This window comes from Meriones unguiculatus, chromosome 1 (genome assembly GCF_030254825.1).
Source record: "Meriones unguiculatus strain TT.TT164.6M chromosome 1, Bangor_MerUng_6.1, whole genome shotgun sequence".
Lineage (NCBI taxonomy): Eukaryota > Metazoa > Chordata > Mammalia > Rodentia > Muridae > Meriones > Meriones unguiculatus.
Genome location: NC_083349.1, coordinates 123,783,021 through 123,803,746, shown reverse-complemented (window position 1 = coordinate 123,803,746; position 20,726 = coordinate 123,783,021). Strand labels below are relative to the sequence as shown.

The 20,726-nt window shown below is 43.1% G+C and overlaps 1 protein-coding gene across 2 annotated transcripts in view; it reads right to left on the bottom strand.

Annotated features, from left to right (window-relative positions):
- Taf1b (TATA-box binding protein associated factor, RNA polymerase I subunit B) overlaps window positions 1–20,381 on the bottom strand; it is a 63,087-nt gene extending 42,706 nt beyond the window's left edge. Inside the window, exons 1-7 of one of the 2 annotated variants that reach the window (XM_021661589.2) lie at window positions 20,287–20,381; window positions 18,608–18,703; window positions 13,874–13,961; window positions 10,991–11,088; window positions 10,267–10,362; window positions 5,049–5,199; window positions 2,952–3,102 (exon numbers count right to left, since the gene is read on the bottom strand). In XM_021661589.2, the coding sequence (XP_021517264.1) occupies window positions 2,952–3,102; window positions 5,049–5,199; window positions 10,267–10,362; window positions 10,991–11,088; window positions 13,874–13,961; window positions 18,608–18,703; window positions 20,287–20,304 (698 nt within the window). In that variant the 5' untranslated portion in view covers window positions 20,305–20,381. Of the gene's footprint in view, window positions 1–2,951; window positions 3,103–5,048; window positions 5,200–10,266; window positions 10,363–10,990; window positions 11,089–13,873; window positions 13,962–18,607; window positions 18,707–20,286 lie in introns of both variants that reach the window. The other variant, XM_021661580.2, reaches the window with a different exon arrangement.
- Between the last annotated feature and the right edge of the window lie 345 nt (window positions 20,382–20,726).

Here is a 20,726-nt window from a genome sequence, read left to right as displayed (position 1 = left end):
TCTAAACTCTAGAACACTGTGGAAGTACAGCAGATGGTCAACAAATATTTGTACGATAAATGTTGGCTGTTGTTAGCTTCTATGGTTACTGCTAGTAGGGAGGGTCCTTTATAGTAAATGTGAAGGGAGAGGAATTAATCCTAAAGCCTATGATGCTGCTCTAAAGATAAATAAGGAAACCACAGCTTACAATCAATGGTAAAATATGCAGGGCTAGGCGTGGTAACACACACCTGGAGGTAGACAGGCAGGTCTTTGAATTAAAGGCCAGCCAGCAGGGCCACTCAGTGAGCAGTGAGTGACCCCGTCTCAAAAAAAAAAAAAAAAAAAAGAAGAGAAAGAACTGGCAGATGGGCAGATATGTATTCCAGCCAGACTAACCGCCTCCTGCAGACCATAGATTTTTAGCTTCTCAAAGCTAGTAGCCACTCCGAGACTGTAACACCCTGAAGAACCTCCTGGAGGGTTATTTAGAAGAGATAAACAGGCCCCAGCCCAGAGTCTGACTCCTGCAGTCCCCAGACAAAGCTGGAGGTGCTGGTCAAGAGGGACAGGTTGTGGATCTGACTTGAAGCTCTTTCTGGGGGAAAAGCAGAGCACGGGGAGCAGTAGTGACAGCCCCTTGTTCTACCGCCCCAAGCAACTCAGCTCTGTCCCCAGCTTGTATGCCCCAAGGAGCACAGTGACAGCCCTCTAGCTAATCTTCCAATCTGCACTCCAGTCTCTTTGAAGGCATTTCAGAAGTCACCTGTGTGGGGGAGGACAGGCAGACTGAAGAGTGAGCAAGAGAGGAACTGAGGGCTGGGGCTGCCTGTTTCAAGCACAACAGTATTCTTCTGAGGAAAGCTTCAGAGAAGCACTTTCTCTCATCGTTAAATCTCTGGGAGAGTTCTGTTGCCCACTTGCAGACTGCCCTGGAACAACTGGCCCCTTGAACCAGCTCTGAAGACACTATGAGGTTCTTACGATTACGGATCTTTTTGAAAGACCCTCTGATTATCAACTGGAAGATGGATAAGAATGACAAGACCAAGACAGAGCTCAGTTAAGAAATCTGTAAGCAATCAATCCAGGTGAGGTAAGGCACGGAGGGAAGAATGAGCTACAGAGTTGTATTGGAAGCATAAGTGACAGGGCATAAGGACAGGCTGTCTACATAGAGCAAAGAAAGAGTCCAGGAGAAGCGCCAGGCTTCCCCACAGACAACACTAGGGTCCACAGCATGTGCTAAGAACACTGGAGAAGAGCAGGACCAAGGAGACAGATGGTGAGGCACTTGTTAGTCATACTGATTTTAACCATAAAGACATCAAGTAGTCATGTCCAGATGAATATATATATACAGATGAATATACGGTCTGGCCCTCAGTAGACAAGCCTGGGCTGGTGATAGTCAGGAGTCATCAGCATACAGATAATAATTAGAGTCTTGGGAGAAGATGATGTCATCTAGTGAAGGCACAAAGCAGGCAACATTCAACTCGGAGTAAAGTTCACAGAACCACGAGTGGTCTGTATGCAGCTGATCACACCTGAGAAAAAACTTTGTTATTTGGTTAATATGCCCAATCAAAGGCACTATCATCATTTACTAGAGGCATTCTGTTTAATAAAAGGCCAAGTGTCGATGGTGATGATGATGATAGCGATAATGGTGAGGATGGAAACTGAACAATCCTGACTAGCCAGAGCTCTCCTGATGCTCCAGAGACTGCTCTAAGTGCTCCCACAATGCCAAGGGCCGAAGCACTTACAACCCTAAGGTGCCATTACTACTACAGACCCATTTTACCTAGAAGAAAGCAGCAGAGAAACATTTACAGACTTGCTCAATGTCATGTCATGTGGTAATGAATTGGCAGAACCAGAAATGTGGCTTCAAACTCGTGCCTTGTAAGCATTCCATATGCCGGTTAAACTCACTGCCATTATTAACAACACACATAAAGGAAAAGGAGAATAAACATTTTTGGTCTGCCTAGTAAATGACTGATTCTTGTATACTCAGCTTGTTAGTTATCAACCCTGATACTGCAGCGGGCTTTAACTCAAATGTCTACTTCCTTAGACCACTCTTCCTGTTTAAAATTCTCTATACTACCTTGAAATATGTAAATGTTTATTACCACTATAACAGGGTCTTTCTTTAGTTTTGATATCAACTCTTCCTAATAAGTTAACACAGGCTGCCTATAGTTTAGTTTTTACAACATCATGGTTTCTCATAACTACTAATAGCTACTTTGTTAGTAAAAGATTCCCTGTTCATCTTTTCTTAGAAAAATACTTAAGATTTCTACATAGGAATATTAATGTCATTTTCTCTTTAAAGTATTTTATCTACATTAGATAATTAACTTTCTAATATCTCATGTGAAGTACTTGCTACAATTTCCACTATGTCAGTAAAAACTCAAATTATTAAACTTAAGGCGAATTAAGTTTAAGAATTAGAACCCAAGCCACACACAGTGATTACTGATCACTGTCAGCTTGATTGGACTTGAAATAACCTAGGAGACATATAACCCTCAGGCATGTCTACAGAAACGTTTCCAGAAAGAGTTAGCTATGGGACAATCCACCCTGAATGCAGGTGGCGTCATCCCAGGGCCTGGGATCCTGGACTGAATATAAGGGAAACTGAGTAAAAGCAGTAGCATTCCCCTTTCTCTACTTCCTGATCTAATGTGAGTGAGCTGCCCACCACCACCCACATGGTGGACTGTATCCCCTTAAACCACAAGTCAACGCAAATCTTTCCTCTTTTAAGTTAGTTGCTTTTCTCAGGTTCTTAGTCACAACAATGAGAAAAGTAACCCATGTACTATCAAAGCTTTCCAGGTCTTTCCTCATTTTAGGCTTTCTTGTAAAATTAAGAATATCCAAAGACTGTTCTAAGTTCACATCGATAACCAGGAAGAAATGATCAGGAAGTAAGTTCCGCTTACCTCAAAAGGTCTGAAAGAGTAATTGTTTCTCTCTGCCAGAGCAAGGACAGGTAGCAGAGAGCAAGTGTCCGGGGCACAGTCATCTTCACGATCCCCTTCTCCTTCCACTCTGAGTACTCCACTCCATCCACAGATCCAGAGCAGACATACGCTGCTCATACACAGCGAGATTTAAAAGAAAGAAAGAAAGAAAGAAAAATGAGTAACAAAACAGTAGGCATTTAAAGTAGATTATAACTGATTCAGTTCGCATAGACAATCTAGCAACGACGGTCAATGAAGGCTCCAGAAGGAAACCAGGCAAACAGGCGATTAGGGTTATCCGTGAGAGTGGGTGGAATGAGATTCTGAAAAGAGATATACATTTTTAAATATTGAAAACAAACTATTTTAAAAATAAATGGATGAACAATCACAGAGAAAAGTGCAAGTGTGTAAGTCCCTGGCAGATAGGCCTCTCCCAAACCCCTTGGATAAGAAAGCAGCACTTTCTCCCTGTCCACCCTCAGGTGCCCTCTGACACTCTGTTCATTCTACAGACAGGAATCTATCTCACTCCTTGTGCCACTCCCCTAAGCCTGGGGAAATGACAGTGAACTGTGTCTCACCTCTCCTGTAATTCACACCAAAAGTAATCAACAAAAATTACAATGGACAGAGAAAAGTGCTATCCAGGAAAGCAGCAATGCAGGAGCATCAAGGTGAGAAGGGGGCAGCATGGCTCTGTTGAACAGGTGGTCAGAAAGACCTCTTTAAGAAGGTGAGATCTGAGCAGAAAGCCGACGAATTCTACCTTGAGGGGAAATCCCAACATGCCAGCAGCAATGAGGAGGAGCCTGTGTGTGTGTGTGTGTGTGTGTGTGTGTGTGTGTGTGTGTGTGTCTGTCTGTCTGTCTGTCTGTCCATCTCTGAGTGTGTCTGTGTGTCTCTGTGTGTGTGTGCCACAACACACACATGTAGAGCTCAGAGAACAACTTTCAGGACTCAGATTCTCTTCTTCCACCGTGTGGGTCCTGGGCTGTCAAGAGATTGTGGCTAGTGCCTTAGCCTGCCAAGCCATACCATTGGCCCCACAGTGGTAACTTTGGAAACAATATTCCAAATTAGAAGTCAAGATGTAATACTAGGCCTTTCTGGGGAACTGTTCCCCAAGAGTACCCAGCAACACTTCCTGGAGAGCAACTGCAAACAAGGGTGAGTGTGTGTGTGTGTGTGTGTGTGTGTGTGTGTCCTGCTTCTAGAAGAATCTCTTTTGCAGTGGCAGGACCCTTACAGTGAAAGCAACAGGTCTCATTATGGCTCTACCATGCTAGTTCCTTTCTGCTACACTACCTAGGAATTCTTACTTTGTATTTTACTAAATGAATGTTGAAAATGAACATGTCTTATGAACAGAACATTTGTGAAAACAGTAGACTAATTTCTCTTTTTTGTGATTCTTTTTAACAACATGGAAAACTATCTGAATTATGTGCACTTAAAATCTTACCTTTTAGGGGAGCACTGGGGCACACGGTGGTGCACACCTGTGATCCCAGCACTTGGGAGGCAGAGGCAGGCGGGTCTCTGTGAGCTTGAGGCCAGTCTGGCCTAAAGAATGAGTTCCAGGAAGCCAGGACTACATAGAGAAACCCTCTCTTGAAAAAAAAGTTCAAAATAACATAAACTCATTTATATATCCCCTTAGCCAAAACAAAACAAAAAACTTTGCATTTCTCTCTACATATGTGAACACACTTGGCTGTCCTGGACTCCATTTGTAGACCAGGCTTGAACTCACAGAGATCTGCCTGCCTCTGCCTCCTGGAGTGCTGGGATTACAGGTGTGCCACCGCACCCAGCTTGAAATCATCATTTTTTAAAATATTTATTTTTTATTTCTGTGCATGTGTGTCTGTATGTGTGTATGTACCACCTTCATGTCTGGTACCTGCAGAGGGCAGGAGGGGATACCAGATCCCCGAGAAATGGAGAATCGAAACCAGATCCTCTATGAGAGCAGCCAATGGCTGTCACGCATGTGCATTCTTATACACACACAATAAATACATTTTTTTTTTTTTTACATATTCTAAGTAGATTGCTTCTCCTTTTTACCTGATTTTGGTGATCCTTTGGTGGCAGGGAAAGACTTTGGAATCTGGGGGTCAGACTGGAGTTCTGTTCCACTTTCAAAGGGACAGGTGGTGTCACTTAGCAGCTCAAGATCACTGCACCAGTCTGAACCCTGCAGACTGTCTTCCAATACCTGTTCATGAGATAACAGAAACAGAAACTGCTTGAGTTGGAAAGGTAACGTCTGTGGCTCTAAACAGCTGCTGTTCATCATTGCCCTAGCAAACTGGCAGGGTCTCAGATACTCCACACCTGGGAAGCCTCTCTAGGGAACTGTTACCCAATAGTACTCTGTAGAAGAATTTTAATTCAAAACATGGCTGCTCTGGCAAGAGATCATCCAAGAACCTCTGTGTGATCTGGCTAAAATGCAGACAAGCCAGGCAGTGGTGGCACGAGCCTTTAATCTCAGGATACAGAAGCAAGCAGATCTCTGAGTTTAAGGCCAGCCTGGTACAGAGCAAATTTCAGGTAAGAAAAGCTTAGATCCAGGCATGGTGATACACTCCTTCAATTTCAAACAATGAAGGTAAAGTTAGGTTGTAGAAGGAAGCACCCATGTTGGAAAGTAATGTCTAACTGAGTAGCAGACAAAGTGACAAATCAGAGAAAGATCTGACAGAACAGGATATACCCAACTCTCACAAGAAAAGAGGAAAAAGGAAAGCTACTTAAGGGACTGCCACAGAGAATGAAGAGAGGAGGCAGTTTTACTGGGACAGTAATAGACAGGTTGCAGAGAGAGAACAAACTAGACTCAGGTGAAGATAAAATGAGCCAGAGAACAGGAAGGTGCCAGATTAAAACAGATTGCTATAGTGAGGCCAATTCAGAGGCTAGGAGAAGCCAGTTTGAATCAGTCAGCTTGGAGAGGAGTTTGAGCCAGAACAGCTAAGTTGAACCAGCCAGCCAGAGCTAAGAACAAGAAAGGGTGAGCTTATTCAGAGGCTGAAAACATTCCAGGCCTAGGTCAGATTGTATGGAGGCTAGAAGCTTCCAGGACTAGGCCTAGATTAGCAGATGGAGGAAGTACACCTCTAAGATGACACTTGGAAGGCCTAAAGCTCAGGTTTTTAGTCCTCTTCTGTGTCTGTCTTTTGGTGACATCCACCAAACTTAGGGTTTTCAATCATAGCTACTGTATTTTACTTCTAGGATGTACCTACCCCACATTTTAACATCCCTGAAATTCAGGTGACTCTTACAATCATTAGCATGTCAGTTTAACTCACAGCTTTCTTTTCTTAAGGGTACTTACAACGTTGAAATATCTTGGTGTGCTGGCTAGTTTTATGTCAACTTAACCCAAGTTAGAGTCATTAAGGAAGAATTTCAACTGAGAAAATGCCCAACGAGATGGCAAGCATGTTGTGCAGTTTAAAAATGAGTGATATGGGAGGGTCCAACCCATTGTGGGCAGTGCTACCCCTGGGCAGGTGGTCCTGGGTATATAGGAAAGTAGGCTGGGAGACGCAAGGGACGCCTCCTTTTTTCCTTTCAGCTGCTGACATGCCATCCAGATTAAGGAAGTCCTGGAAACTCCAGGGCCTTGTGGGTTACAGCTGCATCATGAAGCACCGCAAGCACCCGAGGCAGGAGAATGCCGGAGGCATGCATCACCACAGGGACAATGTCTACAAATGTCATCCAGGTTACTTTGGGAAAGTTGGTCTGAGGCATTCACTTAAAGAAAAACCAGAGCTTCTACCCAACTGTCAACCTGGATAAACTGCGGCCACTGCTCAGTGAGCGGACACAGGTGAGTGCTACAAGCACAAGGCTGGAGCTGCTCCTATCACTGATACGCTGCATTCGGGCTACTGGAGAGTTCTGGGGAAGGGAAAGCTCTGTAAGTAGCGTGTCATCCTGAAAGTCACATTCTTCATCAGAGGAACTGAGGAAAGATGAAGGGTGCTGGAGCTGCCTTGTGTCCTGGTGGCTTGAAGCCACATAGAGAGTGCGAACATGTTCCATGTGAAACAAATAACAACAAAAGGGAAGTAGGTTGAACAAGCCATGAAGCCACTCCTCCGTAGTGTGTGCCTCCAAGTTCCCAGCCTGACCTCCTTCACTGGTGGACTGTGATGTGGAAGTATAAGCAAAATAAACCCTCTCCTCCCAAGCTGCTGCCAATCATTGTGTTTATCACTGCAGTAGAAGCCCTAACTAAGACACTGTTAGAAGCTGTAGCTCAGGGTAGGATGCTTGCCTAGTGTGCATGAAGCCCTGGAATCAATCCCCAGCACTGCACAAACTATGTGTGGTAATGGATGCCTGTAATCCCAGCAAGTAGAGACGGGAGGGTTAGAAGCTCAAGGTCATCCTCAGCTACATATTGAGTCTGAGGCCAGCAGAGACTGCCTAAGACCTTGTCTCTAAAAGAGGAAGGGACATTCTTATAAACAACATTTTAGATTTGATGATTATAATGCATCATATAAAACTGGCAGTTTTATATTTCTATTTTTTTATAATAAACCTTTCTAATTTATTTATTTATTGTATGCTATAAGTGCTCTGTTTTCATGCATACCAGAAGAAGGAATCGGATTTCACTATAGATGGTTGTGAGCCACCATATGGGTGCTGGGAATTGAACTCAGGACCTCTGAAAGAGCAGCCAGTGCTCTTAACTGCTGAGCCATCTCTCCAGCCCTTGACCTCCTATCTTTAACTGCAGACTCATCTGTCTCACTACATATGTAACATTTCTTCCTGGATGTCTAACAGCTGTCTCAAACCTAACCCTGATCTTTGGGTCCCACCTGCCCTGTCAGTGTATGGCAATTCTTTCCTTCCAGCTGCTTAGGCCAAAAATCTCACAATCATCCTTGACTCCTGCCTCCCACACCCCACATCTAGACCATCAGGAAGTCCTGTTGGCTCTATCTCCAAAGCTCTTCTACAGCCTTACCACTTACATCTCCTGTGTTCTTTCGGGCCCACCCCACTACCACTCTGTAGGCTTGGACTGTTGGTCCCAGAGAGGCTTGAAGGTCAGCATTTCTTCTCTTCCTCACATCATGTTAATCTCAATGCCCAGAGCCCCTTCATCTCACTGGGAAGTTCTCCATGGGCATTCTGGGTTACATAACATAACTCCCTTCCCAATGCCCCATTATACACATTTGTATGCTTGTTTTGAAAGTTTCCAGTCGTTATCCACAGCTCAAAAGTTGTAGGACCCGATTCAGATACAGGCCACTCTAATTCTTGGAATAGCTGCATCCAAAGCTCTAAGAAAGCTTTGCAGCCTTACTGAGGTACCTACATTTCTGAGGGTAGAACCTGTGGTCTGACACTGCTAGGCAAGTTCTCTGTGAGAACAACCCAAACCCATTTCTAATTTAAAATGTAATTTTCTCTCCCTTTTGAAAAAGGGACTTGCTGTACTTGGGTGACAGAAATTATATGATTATCTTCCTCTTTCACTTCTTAATTATTTACCAGGACTTAGTGTGACACTGTCAACCCAGGTGTTCACTCACACAAATAAAACTTCTGACTGTAAGTTTTCAGTTAGTCTAAAGAGATTAAAGTGTCACAGAGAAACCCAGGTTCTCATTCCTGTTTTCCATGCACTAGGCAACATCCCAGTACACAAAGGCAACCACAAACACCAACATGAGATTTGAAGGTCACGGTCTTAATACTTTGAATAGTCCTTTTTCCTTTAAGAGAGTCACTATAACACTATGCAGCACCTTTTGCTTTCTGGGCAAACATGTGGCTCCTGTATCCAGTCAGGTTAGTGCTCCATAACTTTATCATCATCAAATGTCTCCTTTCTCCAGTTAACTCAAATTAGTTTCAGGAGCTGGTTTAAGTTCATCATCTCCTATTTAAGGGGGACATTCCTTAGGTCATTCCCCTAACTATGTCTGCATGATCTGACTACTCTAACCTCATCCCGAGGACTCGTTCCTTACCACAGAGGACGCATGTGCAGCTCAGAGGCCCCTCCTTTGCTCACCTCTGTAACCTATTCCTTTCATCTTGACACCAGCTTCTCAGTCATGGGTCACTGACCTTTACGTACAGACTTATGAGGACCTGACCAAACAAGGAAATGCTGGGCCAGGCTCCCAAGTTTCTAGCAAATGTGAGTCACGTGGACTCATACCCTCATCTGGGCCCTGGAGGTGCTGCCACTCACCAGACCACATCTGTGGTCAGGACACTTGCCTTTCTTAGCAATGGAACTGTTCTTTGCTCCACAGCACTTATGAAGCAATTCAGAACTGCTCGAAGACAAAGCACCTCTGACAGGCACCCAGATTGACTTTCTTTCATGTCAAAGCTTCTGAGACGAGAAAATAAGGGGGCTGAATATTAAAATGTCAGGAAAAGTAGCAGGAATGCCAAGTGAAAGGAGTATATGCAGGGCTTGGGGATGTAGCTCAGTTGGTAGAATGCTTGCCTGGTATGGACAAAACCCTTGGTTTAGTCCTCTGCAAATAAACAGGGCACCATAGCTTATGTCTGTCAATCTAGCACTTGGGAGGTGGAGGCAAGTCAAGGTCATTCTTGACTACACAGCAAGACTGGCCTAGGGTACATAAGACCCTGCTCAAAATAAAATAAAATAAGCCAGGTGGTGGCACTTGCCTTTAATCACAGCACTTGGGAGGCAAAGGCAGTGGATCTCTGAGTTAAGGCCATCCAGAGATAAATAATAAGGTCCTATCTCAAAAAAGTCATCATCATCATAATAGAAATAGCATATGCAAAAAATTCTAACAATTAAAATGAAGACAAATGAACCCCACAAACTAAATAGCCAAATGACAAGATGGAGCTCAGAGACACAGAGCTTTCCTAGCTTGTGAGTTTGACCCCAATGCTGCAAAGCAAATAAGAAATTCCTTAAAGTTCTCTCTATAAAATGATCTGGATATAATTCTAGCTCTTGAAAGGCTGAGGCAGGAGGATTACCAATAGTTCAAGGTCAGCCTAGACTATGAAGTGAGATCCTGACTCAAAATAAATAAATAAATAAACCAAAACAAACAAATGAAAACTTTCAAAAGGAAGATAAATTTTAATTCCTTTATGTTACAACTAGTTTAGTAGCCTAGGTCATTCTGAACTGCATCAGAAGCCTCTTCCCTGGAAATCCACAGACAAACACCATAGTCAGACTCAAGCAGCCACAAACACTACCTTTGTCTCTGCCACACTGTCAGGCTCCATGGCTCACCTTGGCTTTTCTTCTACTTGGCCGAACTGGGTTCTTACAATAGGCCTGCTTGCTCTTCTGAAGGTAGCGCTTCCAAAAATTGTGTAAAACTTCATTCTAAGGTGGAAGGAAAGCAAGTGGTGAACATTATGATGACACATTCACAGGCACATGTACATACAAGCTCCCACACTTTACAGATCACCCCCAATCTAAACACCGTCTCATCTGCTTTCCCTTATCAGGTACATGGGAGACCTAAATAAATAAATGTTCCTAAACACAGACCTCAAGATACATTTCTAATCTTGGTGTTAGGAAAAGTATTCAAGACAGCCATGGAACCTATCCTTTTACACACTCAGGATCACAAAATGAAACAATTTATGTGCAATGACACTCCTGGTCAGGGCAGAGCCCAGGCTGTTGCTACTACTTTCTTCTCAGGTCCACTCAAACCTTACTTTTACTTTATTCTATTCTTCTACTCTTCTATTCTATTCTATTCTATTCTATTCTATTCTATTCTATTCTATTCTATTATTTTATTTTATTTGTTTGTTTGTGTGTAATCCTGCCTATCCTGGAACTCACTCTGTAGACCAGGCTGGCCTTGAACTCACAAAGATCCACCTGGCCTCTGCCTCCTGAGTGCTGAGATTACAGGCATGCACCACCATGCCTAGATGTTCAAAACTCACTTTTCAAAGGATGAGTAGCTAACATGTAGATACATGTTGCTTACCTTTAGCTCTGGGCCTACTCCCAGGGCCTCCAGGGCTTGTGCTTGGTGATAAAGGATGCACTGGAAACCTTCACACACACACCAGTCCCAGCCTTTCTCTACAGGATAGACAACAAGCTTTAGATGCACATACTAATACTTTACTATGCTTCTTCTACACAACACAATCTCTGTTGATATGGGCTAACAGACAGGTACCTCATGTATTTGTACATGTATTTGTACCTCAGTTTCTTTTCTTTATGTGTGATTGTATATTTTATGTATGTCTGTGTATATATACTTGGTGTATGTACAGTTTGTGTGTGTCTATTTGTGTGTTTGTATATGCTGTGTGTGAGTGTGTGTGCCTTCTTTGGGGGTTTTGTTGTTTTGTTTTGTTTTGTTGGGTTTTTTGTTTGTGTGTTTGTAGCCCTGCCTATCCTGGAACTCGCTCTATAGACTGAGTTTAAAATCAAAGAGATCTGTCTACTCCTGCCTCCTGAGCATATCCAGTGAAATTTAAGCTTGTTTTTTTTTAATTATTTTATTTTATTTTTTAAATATTAGTTACAGTTTATTAACTTTGTATCCCAGCTGTGGCCCGCTCCCTCATTCCCTTCTAATCCCACCTTCCTTCCCTCATCTCATCCCTGCCCCTTTCATTTGACCCTAGCTTATCAGGTTTCTTCAGGAGAAATTTAGGTTTTTTTAAATGTGTATTTTACAGTGCTCAAAACATTCCTATATTGAAATACTTGGTTGCTGCATCCACCAGTTTTCTGTTCCATTTCTTTTTTTGATTTGTTTTGTGTTTGTCTGTTTTGTTTGAGACAGGTTTTCTCTGTGTAGCCTTAACTAACCTGGACTTGCTTTGTAGACCAGGCTGGCCTTGAACTCACAAAGATCCGCCTTGACTCTATATCCCTGAATAATTATTATTCAGTTATTCAGATTATTCAGTTCCATTTCAACACATATTTTGGTCAACAAATAAACAAATGTCAAGATACAAGAAATGATGTCCAGGCGTCAGGAAAGGGCAATCCGCACAAAAAAAGTAAACTTGCAATAGCATTATGCTTTTGTGAAAATGTTTCCAGCTTAGAGAGGGAAACGGAAAATAAAAAAATCTGATACATACTAGTAGTGCCTAGGTACCAGATATATCCTAAGTATTTCATTTTTCCCTTTTTAAGTTTGTGTGTGTGTGTGTGTGCGTGTGTGTGTGTATGTGGTATTGTGTGCAGTGTTTGTAATTGTTAGTGTGTGTGTGCACATGTAGGTGGGTAGCATGTGGCTACATACGGGTGTGTGTAGGTCTATAATCAATGACAGGGTCTTCCTCCATCACTCTGCATTTTTAAATTACTATTATCTCATCTCCTGTGTATGGACATATAGGTACCACATATACATGCCTGGTGCCCATAGAAGCCACAAGGGATCAGATCCCCTGGAACTCAAATTAGAGACGGTTGTGAGCCACCCTGTGGGTGCTGAGAAGTGACCCAAGGTCCCAGAAAAGCAAGTGGTCTTAACCACTGAGCCAGCTCTCCAGCACTTCCATTTTCATGTTTTTAAATGGGGTCTCTCAGTGAATCTGAAACTCATGGATCTGGCCAGGATGGCTGGCCAGTAAGCTTCATCCCTCCCAAAACTGAGGTTACAAGAAGCACGCTGACATTAGCAGCTTTTACACAAGTTTGATCTGACCTCTAGTGCTTGTATGTCAGGTATTTCACTGATGGATCCATCTTCCCAGCTCCTAAATATTTTAAACAGACTATTCCTGTGAGCCTCACAACACTAAGAGATCATAAAGAAACCTGTCAGAGCAGTCAGAATCATAGGTTTAGCTATGGTAGCAACCAGCTGGAGAAAATGTTACAATGGGTGAAGACCGTTGTTTTTCACCTGCCACTACCAGACAAATACAGAAACCCATTCAAATCACTCTATCAAAATTTCTCACGCATGGCTTCTGAAGTCTGTTACTGACTCCCACGTGACTCCTCCGCACACTGGGAAGACTCAAACCTCTTTCACTTACCTGAATATCATAGAGTCTCCTGCCCACACTGACTAACAAATTCCCTCCTGGGAAGAGTCTCAGATATAAGAAAAGGCCTGTAATCTCTGATGCATTCACAAGTTAAGTGGGATTAGACCCTTCAAGTGGTATGCATGCATAGGGTTCCCACACCCTGTCTCACACTTAGAAACTGATAATGTTGCCTTTTAAACTCTCTGCACTCTCCTACTGTATGTAACAATGGTGTGACTATTCTCCTTTCACAGGTGACCATGCCAATGACTATGGTATTGACTATGAGACACCTCAGCAAGCATCCAACTTTTTGTAGACATTTAAGCCCTATACATTTTAAGGATTTATATACATGAATTACCATTAACCACACTTTACTGTGATAAAACTGAATAAAAATCAATCAGGTTTTAGCCTCTAAAGAGTCACTACTGGGCTAGAGAGGCAGACGATTCAGCAATGAATAACAACGGCTGCTCTCAAAGAGGACCTGGGTGTGGCTCCCAACACCTACAGGGTGGGTCACAACCATCTGTAACTCTGGTTCCAGGGAGTCCAACACAGTCCCCTGGCCTCTAAAGGAAGCTGCACACATGGTACACAAACATACATGCAGACAAACACCTACATGCATATATATAAAATAATCTCTTCTTTTAAAGTCACTACTAAAGGTTAAACAGGAATATATGTTAGTACTTAAACATACCCTCTGTTATTTATCTATATTTAGTAACTTAGATTTTCTGCTTAAAATGCTGGCATTCTGTCTGGAATCTATGTAAAATTCATTCCGTGTCCTCAAACCATGAAGGAAGATGGAGCAGAGCCTTGAAGTGCATGCTAGTGCTCACCGTGCTTGCTTCTCTTTTTCAGCCCCCTGCTGATGGAGTTGATCTTGGTGTTAGGAATGACTGCGGTACTTACAATTTCCTCAGATCGCTGCAGAAAACAAACACAGGCGGTAAAGACAGAGTGCGGTCCCCGAGACATAGTCCAAGTGTGCTCTGGGCAGTGTCCAGGCCCCAAACTGAGAATGACTGACAGAGGACAGTGAAACCACACTATGATGGTCAGTCTTTTTCATTCAAAAAATTTGGGGTTCCTAAAAGAGTGAGTTACATAGTAACCAAACAAACCTTTACTTTAAACCGTGTAGTTATATTTTAAATAAATATGAATTCTAAAAGCATGGCATGGTGATGTATGACTTTAATCCCAGCATTTGAGATGCAGAGGCAAGCAGATTTTTTGAATTTGAGGCCAGCCTGGTCTACAAAATAAGTTCAAGGACATCCAGGGCTACACAGTGAAACCCTATCTTGAAAGCAAAAACAAAACAAAAGAAAGTATTAAAAGATAAATTTTATTTAAATTTTTTAAAATAAGGGGAACCATTTAAAAATTATATTAACTTTTCAAACAAGACCAAAAATAAAATATACTCAATTTTGTATTCATGCAAAATACACTTTAACAGTAAAACAATTTATGGTTACAGATAGTGGCACATACCCGCAATCCTAGCACTATGAAGGTGAAGGCAGGAAGCTCAAGAGTTTAAGGCCAGCCTGTGCTACACAAGAGCCTCCCTCAAAGCAAGTAAACAACAACAAAAACAAAACAACCAACTCCCTGACTCACCATGCATGCTGATACCTGTCACACAAGGAGGATGGCATTCCCTCAGTAATGTTCAGCACGGTTATGTGAACATTACTCAGAGAGGATTTCACTTACAAAAGTACTGTCATGGGTGTGGGCTATACCTTTAATCACAGCACTTGGGAATCAGAGGCAGGGCCAGCCTGGTCTACATAGAAAGTTCCAGACAAGACAGGGTTACAAAGTAAGACCCTATCTGGAAAAAAAAAAAAAATAGAAAGAAAAGATAAAATAAAAGCACTGTTTTTTATTTTCAGCAAAACAGAATTTTAAAATGGTTAATGGTTAGTACCATTTATAACAAACTGATCAATGACAACTACCACCAAGGGCAATTATCTTAGACTGACTTTCTTATAACCAAAAACAAAATACTGAGTCTTATTTCTGGAGAAAAGTAAAAATTAAAAAAAAAATAAATGATATTAATATACTTTTCTAATTTTAAAGACTGAGAATGAAGGGCTGGAGAGACGGCTCAGCTGTTAAAGGCTAGGCTCACAACCAAAAGTCTAAGAGAATGAAGCTTATCTTTGTTTTTTTTGAAGGGGATTCCAGAAAGTCTGGGCAAGCGTCAGGTCTGGGATCTGCCTGCCCTCTGAGCACTGGGTTTCCAGGCTCTATCACCCCCAGCAGGGTGAGCCTCATAAGAGTGAAAGGCATGACTGTGTAGTAACCTAGCCAACCTAACATGTCTAAACCCTAGGTCAATCCCCAAGAGCCAGCCTGGGCTACATAAGCCCTTCTCAAAGAAACACAGAATGAGAGACATGCCTCCACCAACAAGTTTTCTGGACTGCAGATATTATTTTCAAAGATATATGATATACTAAGTTAGCCACCGTGAGAAGGTAAAACATGCAAGCGGTGAGAAGGGGGCTTTTACATTTGAATTATCTAGGACATAAAAGAAAAACTCGGAAACGCTAAACATTCTCATGGTTAGATTGTAGACTATTTACATTCTTAATAGAAACCTGCAATTCTTAGAACAGCACAGTTAAAAATATCGAGACAAAAGGCTCGATGGTGCTTGCAAGTCTCCCTTTCCCCTCCATACACACAGACACAAGGCTGAGCGAAGCTGCTGGATGTATACTGAGAATATTAGTGATTTTGGCTTTCACCTGCAGGTTTCAAATTTCCTATAATGAATATGCCTTGTTCTTATAAAATCTCCTAAACTCACATATTTTGGGCCCATACTTTTTATTAAATACAAGAGTTAAAAAAAAAATATGTTGTCTAAACTGGACAGATGAAGGACTTTAGATTCTTTTCCCTGAATAAAACACACCAGGAAAGAAGCTTCCCACTCGTAAGGCTTTGCTTGGGCTGCACACAGTGCCACGAACTTGAAGAGTCACACACGGGGAACTGGGGGGAAGGAGAGAAGCAGAGTCGGGAGAGCTGTCCCACAGCTTCCGCCTGTCACAGGCTACTGACTCACTGGCCACTCTTCACCCACTGAATTTCAACACCACCACCCTGCACAACTCCAGGAAGCACAGCGGTATGCTATTGTATGCATTGACTGTGCCAGGGTTAGTGAGAGCCAAGAGCAACAACTGGAGTCGGGTAACAGGCAGGGTTGCCTGTTGCGTGGAGGGAAGACTCCGAGGTTCGCAGGCTTTCACAAAATCATGGTGCAGCCAGGGATGTAGTTAGTAGGACACTTGCCTGGCACACAGACAGCACTAGCTCATGCCCTTGCACAATAGGAAAAGGAAAAAACTGTCACCCACATTCAAGAATTGTTCATCTTTATTCCCTTAGGTTGAGAGTCTTAAATATGAAACTAGGTAGTAATATTATATTCTTTCAAGCTACAAATGACGGTAATAGACTTAATCAGAACCAGGAAACATCAAAGACAGAACTAAAAGCAGCCATTAGTGACAGCTGTTCAAGTCCTATAAAAATAGTGCCCTGACTCCATCTCTTCCATTATGGCATCCCGCTCCTTCTCTCTGTTTACATTTGAATTACCCTACGAAATTAACACTGACTAAACCACAGAGCCTCAATGAGCATCAAAGCAGAGGACAAATGGCATACATTCCAAGTGTCCAATTTGGTGTATTTGGGTACAAGCATTTATACGTCTTGATGAGACATGTCTCCATGAGACCATCACCATGATCAAGGAGATCACACTCCATCATTCCCCAGTGTTTTTGGTGAAACATACATCTTGCTAATATCCTGAGTAACATGGAAGCAAAGAAGCATCTGAGCTGTAGATTGAAGACCAGCTCCAGGAAACACACCCATGGGGCTAGTGAGATGGCTCAGGGCTCAGAGCATGTGCAGTCTTGCAAGAGAACCCTTGAATTTCCACACCTATGTACAGCAGCTCACAACCATCCCAAACCCAGCTCCCTCTGCTGGACTCTGCAGGCACCTGCACTCACATGCACATACCCATACATACACTTATCTTTTTAGAAAAGCACTTGTGTAACTGAGTTGCAAGCTAAATTAGCTATGTTTCTTATGGGTTTCGTCCAGATTTTGAGTTATCTGAGGAAGGTAAATCAGTCCTCTATCACACTCTATGTTGGGGCAGTCTCTCTTGGGTAACAACTAGCTTTCTGAACCAGTGCTAAAGACAGTACTTATTCCTTCCTAGCTCTGCACGCCCAGCAAATCCTTTCCTACGGAGAATAACCCCAGCATGTTTAGCTAGTCCAGCAGCAGGCTTCCCACACTTTGTTTACTGCCCTAAGGTGCGCTCACCAGAACAGGACCTAGAACTTCCAGTGTGGAGACAGCCTCACAGAGTGACAATCTCTAGTTTAAGAAACTGGTGTGGCTGGGTGGTGGTGGCACATGACTGTGATCCCAGCACTCAGGAAGCAGAGGCAGGGGGATCACTGTGAGTTCAAGACCAGCCTGGTCTACAGAGAGAGCTCCAGGACAGCCAAGGCTACACAGAGAAACTCTGTCTCGAAAAACCAAAAAAAAAGAAAAAAGAAAAAAAAGAAAGAAAAAAAAAGGAAGGAAGAAAGAAAATGAAAGAAAAAAGAAAAGAAGAGAAGAGAAAAGAAGAGGTGTGATAGGGTTAGAAGAGTCAGGTGCAAGTCCTACCCCAAATCTTTGCACTCCTGTAACATTAGCAAGCTAACTCAACTGGTGTCAGGTGTGGTGGTGCAAGCCTTCATTCCCAGCTCTCCTGGATTTCTGAGTTAGAGCCCAGCCTGTCTTAAAACAACAAAGACTAACAATTCATGAGCCCTGCTTGCTTGGTCTGTCTGTGCATAACATTGTATCTCACAGGTTGTTGTGAGGCAGGAATTACATAATAAATGAGAAAGTACTTTGTAGTTTGTAAAGACAAAGACACGTGATAATGAAGCATGTTTCCAATACTCCCAACAGTCTCCCATCATTCTAACATTCCACCTTCCAAATCTCTAAGCTAGTACAACACATTACAAACTAATAGTATCTTTCAAGTGTAATGTTAAATACTTCCAGCTGGGTGTGGTGGCACACACCTTTAATCCTAGCACTCAGGAGGCAGAGGCAAGATAACCTCGTGAGTTCAAGGCCAGCCTGGTCTACAAAGGGTGTTCCAGGACAGCCTAGGTTGTTACATAGAGAAACCCTGTCTCAAAAACACCAAATAAATAAATAAATAAATAAATAAATAAATAAAATGAACAAGAAAACAAAAGCCTTCTATACACATACAGTCTATATGAAACATTAGTTTATAAATGTGGCTCAACATAACTTTAAAACTTTATCTCCAATCTGATTTACAATCCAAGACATTGCTCTTAACACTGTTTCTATTCTTGGAATCTGGCCATGAATGAATGATAAAATAGACTCCTTTTTTAGGAGTAAGGCCACACACCAAGGTGAAACTGCAATTTTAAAGCATAAGCAAAATTTGTGAATGACACATTACTTACATCTGTGACATTGTGGCAGGAAGTACAATAGTATTTGCCTTCATCAGTAAGGCCCCAGGAGACAGCATCACACTGTGAACAGCGGTCTGTGAACGCCTGCTACAGAAGGCAGGAAAACTGTTACTGTCAGGACAACACACTACATCTTAAACCCCATGGCTCTAAGTTCTACTTCCAGTGTTCCCCCACATTTAAAAAAAATTATAGAAAACTAAAAATACATCAGACAATATCTACAGTAAGAAGAGTTTAGTCTCTTTAGTAGTATGAAATGCAGTCACTATTCCATAAATCTATAAAAATATGCAGAGAACAAAGAATGAAAGATGGATAGGGCCAAATTGGAAAAAAAAGACCTAAGGAAACCTTCCTGGAATTGTGGAGGGCGAAAAGATGACCCAGTGTATGGATAGACAAAACAAAAATACAAAGATTAAACACACGGTTGGCTTTTCCTTTGGGGCACTGAGAATGTAACATGAGGCAGATGTTTCAAGTTTTGATTTATTCATCCAGCAACATAAAGGGTTTCAACTGTATGTGTTCTAGACATTTAACTGAGTGCTGGAGGTGGGGGTGTTCTACAGTAAGCAAAAGGATAGACTGTGGTCTATATGGATGGATCGTGATGGATTGTAATTTCAGTTTTATCAACTTATTATCTATACATTACATGCGTAATAAATACAAATATTATTAACATTTACTGAATCTACTGTGAGACCCCCTATCATTATTCTGCCAATGCACACAAACAGAACTGGTTCCTAATTCTTTGGTGTTTGACTTAGGGGGTCAATTACTGACTATACCTATCATGGTAAAAGCACATGAAAAGTTCAACGGCATCCTGCTCACTTTTGAGGTATGGGCACTTGTACTGGATAGTTTTGTGTCAACTTGACACAAGCTAAGGTCATCTGAGAGGAGAGATGCTCAATTAAGTAAAATGCCTCCATAAGATCAAGTTGTAGGCTGGCCTGTAAGGCATTTTCTTAATCAGTGTTTGATGGCGGGAGGGTCCAACACATTGTGGGTGGTGCTATCCCTGGGTTCTATGGGGAGGCAGGCTGAGCAAATCATGAGAAATGAGCCAGTAAGCAGCACCCCTCCACTGCTCCCCAACAGCTCCTGCTTCCAGTTTCCTTCCCTGCTCTTTAGATGATGAACAGTGGATACGGAAGTATAAGCCAAATAAACCTTTTTCTCCCCAACTTGTTTATGGTGTTTCATCGCAGCCATGGAATGTCTTCGGTAGGGGTCTGGAATCGGTACCCCAGACAGACTACAGGGATTATCTGGAGGCATCCCCAGTTCCAGGTCCCGCTCTCCCTCACCCACGCCAGCGTCAAAGGGAACTTTGCTGCGTGGTCCCTTCCAGACAGAATAAGCCATGGGGATGGCCACCCTACAAACCCACAGCTGCATCTTTCTCCTGGCCTACGCCCCATGTGCACAAACACTCCACCCACCCTCACCGGCACCCAGGGCTGACACAACACGCAGCCCGGTTCCCCTGCCCGCGCGGCCTCCGCCCCCGTGCCCCGCCCCCTATGCGGTCACCGCCGTCAGCCGACTCCTCCTCCCCGCGCTGCTCCTCCTCCTCCCCCTGGCTGTCCTCCGCCCTTTCAGTTAGGGAACGTAAAGCTGGACCTCCACGGGATCCTCAAAGTCCTTACCGCCTCCTCCTGATCCATTGCTGCTCCCACGCCGCCACCGTTACCCAAGCGGCAGACACCGTTTCCGGGAGAGGCGGGGGAGAGCGCTCCGCCGGAAACGCAGGCTCTGCCTTTGGGTTCCGTGAGTCTTCTGTGCCGCCGAGGTTCTCCCTCAGCCTGGCTCAGGCTGCAGTCAGGCAGTGCAGGGCGCTCAAGACTGGGCTCAGACGTACGAGGAGTTTCCCGTGTTGTTTTTTTGTTTGTTTGTTTGTTTGTGTTTGTTTTTGTAGCCCTAGCTGTCGAGGAACCCCGCTCTGGAGACCAGGCTGTCCTCGAACTCACAGAGATCCTATTGCCTTTATCTCCTGAGTGCTGGGATTAAAGGTGTACGCCATCACTTCCAGCTTCTGGGCTTTACGAAATGAATTCTCAGTGTTTGAGTACAGAACACAGGCTGTTGA